Source organism: Ranitomeya variabilis, chromosome 3 (genome assembly GCF_051348905.1).
Source record: "Ranitomeya variabilis isolate aRanVar5 chromosome 3, aRanVar5.hap1, whole genome shotgun sequence".
In the NCBI taxonomy this organism is placed as follows: domain Eukaryota; kingdom Metazoa; phylum Chordata; class Amphibia; order Anura; family Dendrobatidae; genus Ranitomeya; species Ranitomeya variabilis.
This window is the reverse complement of record NC_135234.1, coordinates 775739827-775752736: the sequence shown is the minus strand read 5'-3', so window position 1 is coordinate 775752736 and position 12910 is coordinate 775739827. Positions and strand designations below refer to the sequence as shown.

Below are 12910 nucleotides of genomic sequence, written 5' to 3'. Positions count from 1 at the left end.
TCTGCACTGATGGCATCAAACAGCGCTCATTCCTAATCAATGGCCAAATTGATGTCCAAACTGGGGAAAATTTGATTTTTATGAAACCATAAAATAACTGTAGCCGTAACCTCCCACAGCCAACACGGCGTCTACATTCCACTGCCGGAGGTTAGTAGAAGGCTTCATTACATCAGTCTATAGATGATTTCCTGAAACCTCAGCTCCATCTACCTGATGATCCAGGAGGACATTCTGCTTCTCCTCTGGACATTCCTGGGAATATAGAGGACTGGGACTTCTCTCTGGTGGATTTATCGGACTGGACTCATCTATAGGAAATATACACAGGACTGAATACATCATCTACATGTGATGATTAGATGATGGGGAGTCTATGTGACCTCAGACCCGACCTCTCCTCTATAATAAGTACAGTCTCTTATTACCCGGAGATGTGAGGGGCTGGTGATCGTCCATCATGATGTCCTTGTACAGATCCTTGTGTCCTTCTAAATACTCCCACTCCTCCATGGAGAAATAGACGGTGACATCCTGACATCTTATAGGAACCTGAGATACACAATAATCCACAATTAGCAGACCCCTCCCCCGACGTTATTATATAATGTCCCAGCATTCCCGGCAGCACTCACCTCTCCGCTCAGCAGCTCAGTGATCCTGTGGGTCAGTTCTAGGATCTTCTGCTCATGTATCAGTGAATGAGGTGGAGGCTCGGTGATGTCACTCGGGGTCCTGCTCCGTCCTCCTGACACACGGGGGGTCACACACCCACCAGACGACGTCTTCACCACTGTGTGATCCTGTGTATGAGGAGACGCCGATCACTACATCTATTCTAAGGATCCTTCACCTTTCCCGTCATTTCCCTGTTTTATTTCTAGAGATCAGAGTGATGTGAAGATCTCACCTCTCCAGTGATCCAGTAGATTATCTCCAGGGTGAGGTCTAAAATCTGAGCAGCCATGTGGCTTCTGTCCTGCTCCATCCTCAGAAGGTCATCGATGGAAAGGGTCATTGTCTTTCAAGGAAAACTTACACTGGAAGAGTTTGGAACCTGAGGAATGAAAAGGAGGTCAGAGTAAGGGTACCGTCACACAGTGAAATTTCCATCGCTGCGACGGCACGATTCGTGACGTCGCAGCGTCGTATGAATATCGCTCCAGCGTCGTAGACTGCGGTCACACTTTGCAATCACGGCGCTGGAGCGATGCCGAAGTCCCCGGGTAACCAGGGTAAACATCGGGTTACTAAGCGCAGGGCCGCGCTTAGTAACCCGATGTTTACCCTGGTTACCAGCGTTAACGTAAAAAAAACAAACAGTACATACTTACATTCCGGTGTCTGTCCCCGGCGTTCTGCTTCTCTCCACTGTGTAAGCGCCATAGCCGGAAAGCAGAGCGGTGACGTCACCGCTGTGCTCGCTTTCCGTCCGGCAGGCGCTCACACAGTGCAGAGAAGCTGAGACGCCGGGGACAGACACCGGAATGTAAGTATGTACTGTTTGTTTTTTTTTACGTTTACGCTGGTAACCACGGTAAACATCGGGTTACTAAGCGCGGCCCTGCGCTTAGTTACCCGATGTTTACCCTGGTTACAAGCGAACACATCGCTGGATCGCTGTCACACACAACGATCCAGCGATGTCAGCGGGTGATCAAGCGACGAAAGAAAGTTCCAAACGATCTGCTACGACGTACGATTCTCAGCGTGTCTGATCGCAGTAGCGTGTCAGACACAGCGATATCGTAACGATATCGCTAGAACGTCACGAATCGTGCCGTCGTAGCGATGGAAATTTCACTGTGTGACGGTACCCTTAGAAACCCTACTTGCGAGAACAGCGTACATGATGTATCACAAACTGAAAATGCTTACAGCAAATAGTGGGGGAGACTCACAGTATATTTACCATCCTATCATACATCTTACCGGTAATATGAGCCTTGGGCGTGTACTGTGGCTGTGCACTCTCCAGACATGTGCAGAGCCGAGGGCCCGGCTTCATCACTGCACATGATAGAACTTTCTTCTGATACTCCCTCATAAACTGATGCATACACAGTACATAGTGTAGATGAAGCTGTGCACAATGCAGTCCAGAAGGGACGGTACTATAGGACTGGGCAGGGCAGATCTGGTGCCAGTTTTCAAAAAGTGGACAAAATCTGAGCCTGAAAATTATAGACCTAACCTCTACTGCAAGCAAAATCTTTGAGGGTTTTCTCAAAAGACTCAATTAGACTAGCCTCATGACCCAGTATCAATGTGGGTTTATGAGGGATCAGTCATTTTAGACTCATCTGATTGGATTCTACAAGTAAATTCCAGACTGGACCACAGAAATGCAGTAGATGTTTTCTATCTGGACTTTTCAAGGGTGTTTGATACTGTGATACATAAAAAGTTGGTACATAAAGTGAGAGTAATCACACACAGATTATACCACAGGGGTCAGTATTGGGTACCACAGGGGTCAGTATTGGTCCCTCTTCTTTTTAATATATGTATTAATGACCTTGTAGGGGGCATACAGAGTAGAATTTCAATATTTGCAGATGACACTAAACTCTGCAAGGTAATCAACACAGAGGAGGATAATACAATATTACAGAGGAATTCATATAAGCTGGAGGCTTGGGCTGAGAAATGGTAAAAGTTTAATGTAGATAAATTATTATTATTATAATACCATTGATTCTATGGTGCTGTACATAAGAAGGGGTTACATACAAAACACAAACTAAAATGAACAAATGAGTAGTGACAGACAGGTACAGAGGGGAGATGACCCTACCCTTGTGGGTTTACATTCTACAGAGCTAAATGTAAATTTGATGCACTTTGACAGAGGAAAACATGTTTAATTCTACACTAAATGGTGAAACACTGGGTAAAACTATTACTGAAAAGTGTCACAATTCCATCACTCACAGTGTCCCCAGAACGCTGTGACAGCTCAGCCACCCTATGGGATCAAGTGCGTGCAGGGCTGTCAGTATCATGAATGACAGCCCTGCTGTACAATCTGGTCGGGCCTGTGGAGTTTCCTCCAGGTGTCACCAGTTCAGGGTGACTACTTGGCTATTTAGCTTGTTGGCAATAGTTAGACCATTGCAAGATGCGCAATGTTGTGTTATCTCTGTGTTCTTATGCTCTGATCTTTGTTGACGGACCTTGGATTTGCCTTTTGACTACTCGTTTGTATCACCTCTTTTGTCTTTGGCGCACTATGACCTTAGTTACCTGACCCCGGGATTTGCGTCTGACTATCCGTTTGTCTAATCCCTTTGTCTTTGATGTACGCTCCTGGCATTTGACCTTGGACAAGCCGTGAGGCACGGAAGTCAAGGAGTCCATGAGAAGTGACTCAGCGTAACATTACAACTGGCCCTGCAACTGGAGATATGAAGGCACAAGGTCCTGGTGCCCTTCAGCCAGATCCTGAATCATTTGAATTAGCTTGTTTCTGATTTCTTCTTTTTTTGTGTAGTACGTTTTGGGGGGTGTGACCCCCTTCAGGCCCCAGCACCTTTAGCCACCCATCATTCAGACATAAGGTCTTAATTGTGAGCCATGCCTGGTTCACTCTTCATTCACATGTGGCTGATTTGGCACACAGAGCAGCAAGACATTTAGTGTTTAGGGACCATCCTTATTAAAAAGTAACCTTGGTGTGGTTGGATGGCTTTTGCGTTTTTTGATCAAAAACCGTTTACTAAGTATCTTTAGGCTTTTAACTTTTCCACCAATATTGGAGTTCATGCATTCATTAGTGTGCAGAGGAATCATGTTTATATATATTAGTATATTGGTCACATAGCGTATTTATGCACCTATGCATTAATTAAATATTAAAGGTGTGCGAGGCCTATTTTTTTGTGAACCCCTTTAGAATTGTCCCCAACCAGCTGCATAAAATATTAAAAATTGTCTACTTATCTCTGGGAGTTAGGAACACAAGATATAACCAATGGATCAAACGCAATATGTCTTAAACTCCAAACAATCAATAGCACAACCAAGGGAAACTCTAAATACACAGAGACCCAAAGGAGTATATTTCAAAAAATAGTATTTATTAAATATAAAATCTGATAATCCACAGCAGGGTAAACACTAACCAAGCAGGGCTGGAGAATACAAGTTGACCACATGAAAATTAAAATAGAGCGCACTATATGGCACTATGATACAATATCAATATGGGCTAGCAATTCAAAGATGATAAGTGCTATACACCAGAGGAGGCTGCATATATATGGAGCCCCATTATATACCAATGCTAAAAGCATACCAAATATGTCTATTGAAAATATACATATAATAAATTGCAAAGTGCAAGGAGTGCCAAGAAAGTAAAAAAATATTAAGGTGCAAGCAGCATACAAGAGTTAAAGTGCATATGCAGTGCAAAAAAAGGTTAGATATTAAGGGCAAAATACCTACATGCGGTGAGAGACCTGAAGCCCCAGCCTGCCGCCTCAACGCGCGTTTCGCCGATCTTCGTCAGGAGGCGTGGCTTGAATAACGTTTGTTTTATTTCAATTTTCATGTGGTCAACTTGTATTCTCCAGCCCTGCTTGGTTAGTGTTTACCCTGCTATGGATCATCAGATTTTATATTTAATAAATACTATTTTTTGAAATATACTCCTTTGGGTCTCTGTGTATTTAGAGTTTCCCTTGGTTGTGTTATCTCTGGGAATGGTGTAACTTTGTGTCCTGGGTCCCCCAGAAATCTTGTGACAAAGAATTGTCACGAGTTCTCCAATTAGGGATCAATAGATGAAATTTTTGACTGTCCCTATGTATGAGGTACGTAACCCTCCGTCCCTCATCCAAGAACAAGGCATAGGTTCTTGACAATGAAATATTCTCTTATTATCTGACCTCTCTGGGCTACAAACACTGTATTCCATCTGGCGGGGAGAGTGCTGGGTATGGGGGAGTGGGTGATGGGCTGACAGAGGAAGCACTCTCCCGCTTTCAAAGTTTTTTTGAGCTTTGGTCACTTGTCATGATCTCTGCAGGCAGAGATCATAGCAAGCCTATAGAGGGACAAGCTCTCGGAAGATGGAACTATACTGACCATGAACTAAGCCTGCCGCGCAACTAGAAATAGCCAGGTAGCATTTCCTATTTATCGCTAGATGCCCAGCTCTGGCCTAAGACCTAAATAGCTAGCAGAGGGAAATATAAGACCTGGCTCACCTCTAGAGAAATATTCCAAAGAAGACAGTAGCCCCCCACATATAATGACGGTGAGTTCAGATGAAACAACAAACGCAGCAGGAAAATAGTCTTAGCAAATTTGAGGTCCGCTTACTAGATAGCAGAAGACAGATAGTATACTTTCATGGTCAGCAGAAAAACACTAACAAAACACCATCCAGAGATTACCTTAAACTCTGGCATTAACTCATAACGCCAGAGTAGCAATCCCTGATCAACGAGAGCTTTCCAGACACAGTAACAAAACTTCAGCTGTGAACTGGAACAAATAGGCAAAACAAAACATGGACAAAAGTCCAACTTATCTAGAAGTTGTCTAGAAGCAGGAACAAGCACTGAGAGGCATCAGATAACATTGTTGACCGGCAAGAAACCACCAGAGAAATGAGCTTAAATAGCGACACCCACTACTGATGGAACCAGGTGAAACAGGAAAGAGGATGACAAGTCCAATTCCACAAGCGGCCACCGGGGGAGCCCAGAATCCAAATTCACAACAGTACCCCCCCCTCAAGGAGGGGGCACCGAACCCTCACCAGATCCACCAGGGCGACCAGGATGAGCCCTATGGAAGGCACGAACAAGATCAGAAGCATGAACATCAGATGCATTGACCCAAGAATTATCCTCCTGGCCGTAACCCTTCCAGTTGACCAGATACTGGAGTTTCCGTCTGGAAACACGAGAGTCCAAAATTTTCTCCACAACGTACTCCAACTCACCCTCAACCAACACCGGAGCAGGAGGCTCAACTGAAGGTACAACAGGTACCTCATACCTGCGCAATAACGACCGATGAAAAACGTTATGAATGGAAAAGGACGCAGGGAGGTCCAAACGGAAAGAAACAGGATTAAGAATCTCCAATATTCTATAAGGGCCGATGAACCGAGGTTTAAACTTAGGAGAAGAGACCCTCATAGGGACAAAACGAGAAGACAACCACACCAAATCTCCAACACAAAGCCGAGAACCAACACGACGATGACGGTTGGCAAAACGCTGAGTCTTCTCCTGGGACAACTTCAAATTGTCCATAACCTGCCCCCAGATGTGATGCAATCTCTCCACCACCGCATCCACTCCAGGACAATCCGAGGATTCCACCTGACCGGAGGAAAATCGAGGGTAAAACCCCGAATTACAGAAAAACGGGGACACCAAGGTGGAAGAACTGGCCCGATTATTGAGGGCGAACTCTGCCAATGGCAAAAAAGCAACCCAATCATCCTGGTCAACAGAGACAAAACACCTCAGATATGTCTCAAGGGTCTGATTAGTCCGCTCGGTCTGGCCATTAGTCTGAGGGTGAAAAGCAGATGAAAAAGACAAATCTATGCCCATCCTAGCACAGAATGCCCGCCAAAATCTAGACACAAATTGGGTACCTCTGTCAGAAACAATATTCTCAGGAATACCGTGCAATAGGACAACATTCTGAAAAAACAGAGGAACCAACTCAGAAGAAGAAGGCAACTTGGGCAGAGGAACCAAATGGACCATTTTAGAGAAACGGTCACAGACCACCCAGATGACAGACATCTTCTGGGAAACAGGCAGATCTGAAATAAAATCCATCGAGATGTGTGTCCAAGGCCTCTTAGGAATAGGCAAGGGCAACAGCAGTCCGCTAGCCCGAGAACTACAAGACTTGGCCCGAGCACAAACGTCACATGACTGCACAAAGACTCGCACATCTCGTGACAGGGAAGGCCACCAGAAGGATCTTGCCACCAAATCCCTGGTACCAAAAATTCCGGGATGACCTGCCAATGCAGAAGAATGTACCTCAGAGATGACTCTGCTGGTCCAATCATCCGGAACAAACAGTCTATCAGGCGGACAACGATCCGGTCTATCCGCCTGAAACTCTTGCAAGGACCGCCGCAGATCAGGAGAAACGGCCGACAAAATTACTCCCTCCCTAAGGATACCTGTGGGTTCAGAATTACCAGGAGAGTCCGGGTCAAAACTCCTAGAAAGGGCATCTGCCTTAACATTCTTAGAACCCGGTAGGTATGACACCACAAAATTAAAGCGAGAAAAAAATAAAGACCAGCGCGCCTGTCTAGGATTCAGGCGTCTGGCAGTCTCAAGATAAATCAAATTTTTGTGGTCAGTCAATACCACCACCTGATGCCTAGCCCCCTCGAGCCAATGGCGCCACTCCTCAAAAGCCCACTTCATGGCCAAAAGCTCCCGATTCCCAACATCATAATTCCGCTCTGCGGGCGAAAATTTGCGAGAAAAGAAGGCACAAGGCCTAATGACGGAGCAGTCGGAACCTTTCTGCGACAACACTGCCCCAGCTCCGATCTCCGAAGCGTCAACCTCAACCTGAAAAGGCAGATTCACATCAGGCTGACGCAACACAGGGGCAGAGGCAAAACGGCGCTTAAGCTCCTGAAAGGCCTCTACAGCATGAGGGGACCAATTAGCAACATCAGCGCCTTGTCTGGTCAAATCAGTCAGTGGTTTAACGACATCCGAAAAACCAGCAATAAATCGGCGGTAAAAGTTGGCAAAGCCCAAAAATCTCTGAAGACCCTTAAGAGAGGAGGGCTGAGTCCAGTCACAAATAGCTTGCACCTTGACGGGATCCATCTCAATGGAAGAGGGAGAAAAAATATACCCCAAAAAGGAAATTTTCTGGACCCCAAAAACGCACTTAGACCCCTTCACACATAAAGAATTAGACCGCAGAACCTGAAAAACTCTCCTGACCTGCTGGACATGAGAGTCCCAGTCATCAGAAAAAATCAGAATATCATCCAGATATATTATCATAAATCTATCCAGAAAATCGCGGAAAATATCATGCATAAAAGACTGGAAAACTGAAGGGGCATTAGAAAGACCAAAAGGCATGACCAAATACTCAAAGTGGCCCTCGGGCGTATTAAATGCGGTCTTCCACTCATCCCCCTGCCTGATCCGCACCAAATTATACGCCCCACGAAGATCAATTTTAGAGAACCACTTAGCACCCTCTATACGAGCAAACAAATCAGTAAGCAATGGCAATGGGTATTGATACTTAACAGTGATCTTATTCAGAAGCCGATAATCAATACATGGTCTCAAAGAGCCGTCTTTTTTTGAGACAAAGAAAAACCCAGCTCCCAAGGGAGAAGAAGATGGACGAATATGTCCCTTTTCCAAAGACTCCTTTATATATTCCCGCATAGCAGCATGTTCCGGCACAGACAAATTAAACAAACGACCCTTTGGATATTTACAACCCGGTATCAAATCTATGGCACAATCGCACTCACGGTGCGGAGGTAACGACCCAAGCTTGGGTTCGTCAAAGACGTCTTGATAATCAGAGAGGAACTCAGGGACTTCAGAGGGAATGGACGACGAAATAGAAACCAAAGGTACGTCCCCATGAATACCCTTACATCCCCAGCTCAACACAGACATTGCTCTCCAGTCCAAGACTGGGTTGTGAGACTGCAACCATGGCAATCCCAGTACCAAATCGTCATGTAAATTATACAGCACCAGGAAACGAATAATCTCCTGGTGATCCGGATCGATACGCATGGTTACTTGTGTCCAGTATTGTGGTTTATTATTAGCCAATGGGGTGGAGTCAATCCCCTTCAGAGGAATAAGAGTCTCCAAAGGCTCTAAATCAAAACCACAACGATTGGCAAAGGACCAATCCATAAGACTCAGAGCGGCGCCAGAGTCAACATAGGCGTCCGTGGCAATGGATGACAAAGAACAAATCAGGGTTACAGACAAAATAAACTTAGACTGAATGGTGCCAATGGAAACAGACTTATCAAGCTTCTTTGTACGCCTAGAGCATGCTGATATAACATGAGTAGAATCCCCACAATAGAAACACAATCCATTCTTCCGTCTAAAATTCTGTCGCTCGCTCCTGGACAGAATTCTATCACACTGCATACTTTCTGGCGTCTTTTCCATAGACACCGCCAGATGGTGCACCGGTTTGCGCTCCCGCAGACGCCTATCAATCTGAATAGCCATTGTCATGGACTCATTCAGACCTGCAGACACAGGGAACCCCACCATAACATCCTTAACGGCATCAGAAAGACCCTCTCTGAAAGTAGCCGCCAAGGCACACTCATTCCACTGAGTAAGCACAGACCATTTACGGAATTTTTGGCAGAAAACTTCAGCTTCGTCTTGCCCCTGAGATAGTGCCATCAAAGTTTTTTCTGCCTGAAGTTCCAAATGAGGTTCCTCATAAAGCAAGCCCAAGGCCAGAAAAAACGCATCCACATCGCGTAACGCAGGATCCCCTGCTGGCAATGAGAAGGCCCAATCTTGAGGGTCACCCCTGAGCAAGGAAATCACAATCCTAACCTGCTGAGCAGGGTCTCCAGCTGAACGAGACTTCAGGGACAAATAAAGCTTACAATTATTTCGGAAATTCTGGAAGCTAGCTCTATTCCCTGTGAAGAACTCCGGCAAAGGAATTCTCGGCTCAGATACCGGAGCATGTACCACAAAATCTTGTAAATTTTGTACTTTCGTGATGAGATTATTCAAACCCGTAGTTACACTCTGGAGATCCATTATTGTCAGGTGCACACAGAGCATACAGAGATTAGGAGGAGAGAGAGAAAAAAGACTGCAGCAAGGCAGACTGGAGGAAAAAAAAAAAAAAATTCCAGCAGACTTCTTATAACTCTCCTTTCTCAACCTGGGTCTTTAACACTTTAGAGGCCGGTCAAACTATCATGATCTCTGCAGGCAGAGATCATAGCAAGCCTATAGAGGGACAAGCTCTCGGAAGATGGAACTATACTGACCATGAACTAAGCCTGCCGCGCAACTAGAAATAGCCAGGTAGCATTTCCTATTTATCGCTAGATGCCCAGCTCTGGCCTAAGACCTAAATAGCTAGCAGAGGGAAATATAAGACCTGGCTCACCTCTAGAGAAATATTCCAAAGAAGACAGTAGCCCCCCACATATAATGACGGTGAGTTCAGATGAAACAACAAACGCAGCAGGAAAATAGTCTTAGCAAATTTGAGGTCCGCTTACTAGATAGCAGAAGACAGATAGTATACTTTCATGGTCAGCAGAAAAACACTAACAAAACACCATCCAGAGATTACCTTAAACTCTGGCATTAACTCATAACGCCAGAGTAGCAATCCCTGATCAACGAGAGCTTTCCAGACACAGTAACAAAACTTCAGCTGTGAACTGGAACAAATAGGCAAAACAAAACATGGACAAAAGTCCAACTTATCTAGAAGTTGTCTAGAAGCAGGAACAAGCACTGAGAGGCATCAGATAACATTGTTGACCGGCAAGAAACCACCAGAGAAATGAGCTTAAATAGCGACACCCACTACTGATGGAACCAGGTGAAACAGGAAAGAGGATGACAAGTCCAATTCCACAAGCGGCCACCGGGGGAGCCCAGAATCCAAATTCACAACAGTCACTGTTGACAATGGTATCAAAGGAGCTGAATTGTCGGGGTCGGCGTCCTCATCGGTCCGGCAGTTTGAGGAGGTGCCGGTCTACTGCAACTGATTGCACGAGTACACAGGGACTTACGCAATTAACACGATGTCCACAGCCAACATGGAGAACTGACACGTGTTGATCATGGACATATTCAGTAAATGGAGTCAGAGGGTTAATGAAATACATTTATTTCTACAAACACATATACTGAATGGCCATATACCAGCACCAGCCTAGTGTCACATTGGTCGCCTTTGGGCATCAGAACTGCAGCAATTGGTCGTAGCATAAATTTCACTAGGTTTTTAAGGATTCTTAGACCTGCAGACAGGAGAGCTCGTTTGCCGTTGCTGCAAGTTAAATGGCTGCATTTGCATGGTGTCATCCCAGAGATGCTCAAATGCATGAAGACCCAGGAATTGTCAGTGACGGGAAGCAAGAAAAAACAATCACTGTCCTGGTCTTGGAAGCTGTCCATGACTACACAACCAGCCCTTGTGGGATGCCGCACTGTCCTGATGCCATGAAGGGAGGAACTTGATCAGTCACAGTTATTAGGTAAGGCTGACTTGTCCAAACCTCCATCCACAGGTAATAGAGGAGCACCAAGAAAATCTTCCCCCACCATTACTGAATCTCCACCAGCCTGACAGGAAGGGGTCATCCATCAACAGGAGCCAGGGTGCACCAAGAAAACCTTCCCCCACCATTACAGAATCTCCACCAGCCTGACAGGAAGCGTCATCATTCAAAGGAGCCAGGGTGCACCAAGAAAACCTTCCCCCACCATTACAGAATCTCCACTAGTCTGACAGGAAGCGTCATCATTCAAAGGAGCCAGGGTGCACCAAGAAAACCTTCCCCCACCATTACTGAATCTCCACCAGCCTGACAGGAAGTGGTCATCCATCAACAGGAGCCAGGGTGCACCAAGAAAACCTTCCCCCACCATTACTGAATCTCCACCAGCCTGACAGGAAGCGTCATCATTCAAAGGAGCCAGGGTGCACCAAGAAAACCTTCCCCCACCATTACAGAATCTCCACTAGTCTGACAGGAAGCGTCATCATTCAAAGGAGCCAGGGAGCAACAAGAAAATCTTCCCTCACCATTACTGAATCTCTACTAACCTGACAGGAAGGGGTCATCATTCAAAGGAGCCAGGGAGCAACAAGAAAACCTTCCCCCACCATTACTGAATCTCTACTAGTCTGACAGGAAGGGGTCATCCATCCCCAGGAGCCAGGGTGCATCAAGAAAACCTTCCCCCACCATTACGGAATCTCCACCAGCCTGACAGGAAGGGTCTTCCAGGCACAGGTATCAGAGAAATCAGGGTACACCATGAAAACCTTCCCCCCACCTCCATCAGCCTGACAAAGCAGCCAGGGTGCATCACCAATCCTCCAAAATTACTAATATTTGCACTGAGAAAGAACAAATGGATCCATAAAATGTGTGGGAATAGTTCCATTAAACTATATGGGGTCAATCAATTAACACTGGCGTTGTAAAAAAAAAATAAAAAAAAATAGTGGTTTGTCAAAAGTACTTTATGTCAATAAACTGGTGCAAACTCTTTGATGAATTGAACCCTTTAGCCACATGCACACATTGAGTATTTGGTGAGGTTTTTTTACCCCAGTATTTGTAAGCCAAAACCAGGAGTGGAACAATCAGAGGAAAAGTATAATAGAAACATCTGCACCACTTCTGCATTTTTCACCCACTCCTGGTTTTGGCTTACAAATACTGATGAAAAATCCTGACCAAGTACTGAATGTGTGCCTGTGGCCTTTGGGTCAGTGTGGTTTCAGGTCTTAAAACTGAACAGATGGACAAGAAATAATTGGGGCGGATTTAGCAAAAGGGTTAAAAAATAATAATAAAAAAAGCTTGATTGACCTTAGCAACCAATCACAGCTTTCACTCTGCTAGAGCCACCAATCGCAGCGCAGATTTCATTCTACTAGAGCCACCAATCGCAGCGCAGCTTTCATTTTACCAAACCAATCACAGCGGTTTTTCATTATGCCAGAACTTGTAGATTGTGAGCCCTCGCGGGCAGGGTCCTCTCTCCTCCTGTATCCTCACCCATCCCTTGTAGATTGTGAGCCCTCGCGGGCAGGGTCCTCACTCCTCCTGTATCCTCACCCATCCCTTGTACATTGTGAGCCCTCGCGGGCAGGGTCCTCTCTCCTCCTGTAT

General features: G+C 45.6%; 2 protein-coding genes across 2 annotated transcripts in view; both read right to left on the bottom strand.

The window, feature by feature from the left end:
* The window catches only part of LOC143817844 (uncharacterized), a 57521-nt gene that overhangs the window by 40181 nt on the left and 4430 nt on the right, over positions 1 to 12910 (bottom strand). The window contains 4 exon segments of the mRNA XM_077299308.1: positions 214 to 311; positions 429 to 552; positions 636 to 803; positions 911 to 1057. Coding sequence (XP_077155423.1) covers positions 214 to 311; positions 429 to 552; positions 636 to 803; positions 911 to 1018 — 498 coding nt within the window. The 5' untranslated portion in view covers positions 1019 to 1057.
* The window catches only part of LOC143817459 (uncharacterized), a 277468-nt gene that overhangs the window by 262562 nt on the left and 1996 nt on the right, over positions 1 to 12910 (bottom strand). The window lies entirely within an intron of this gene.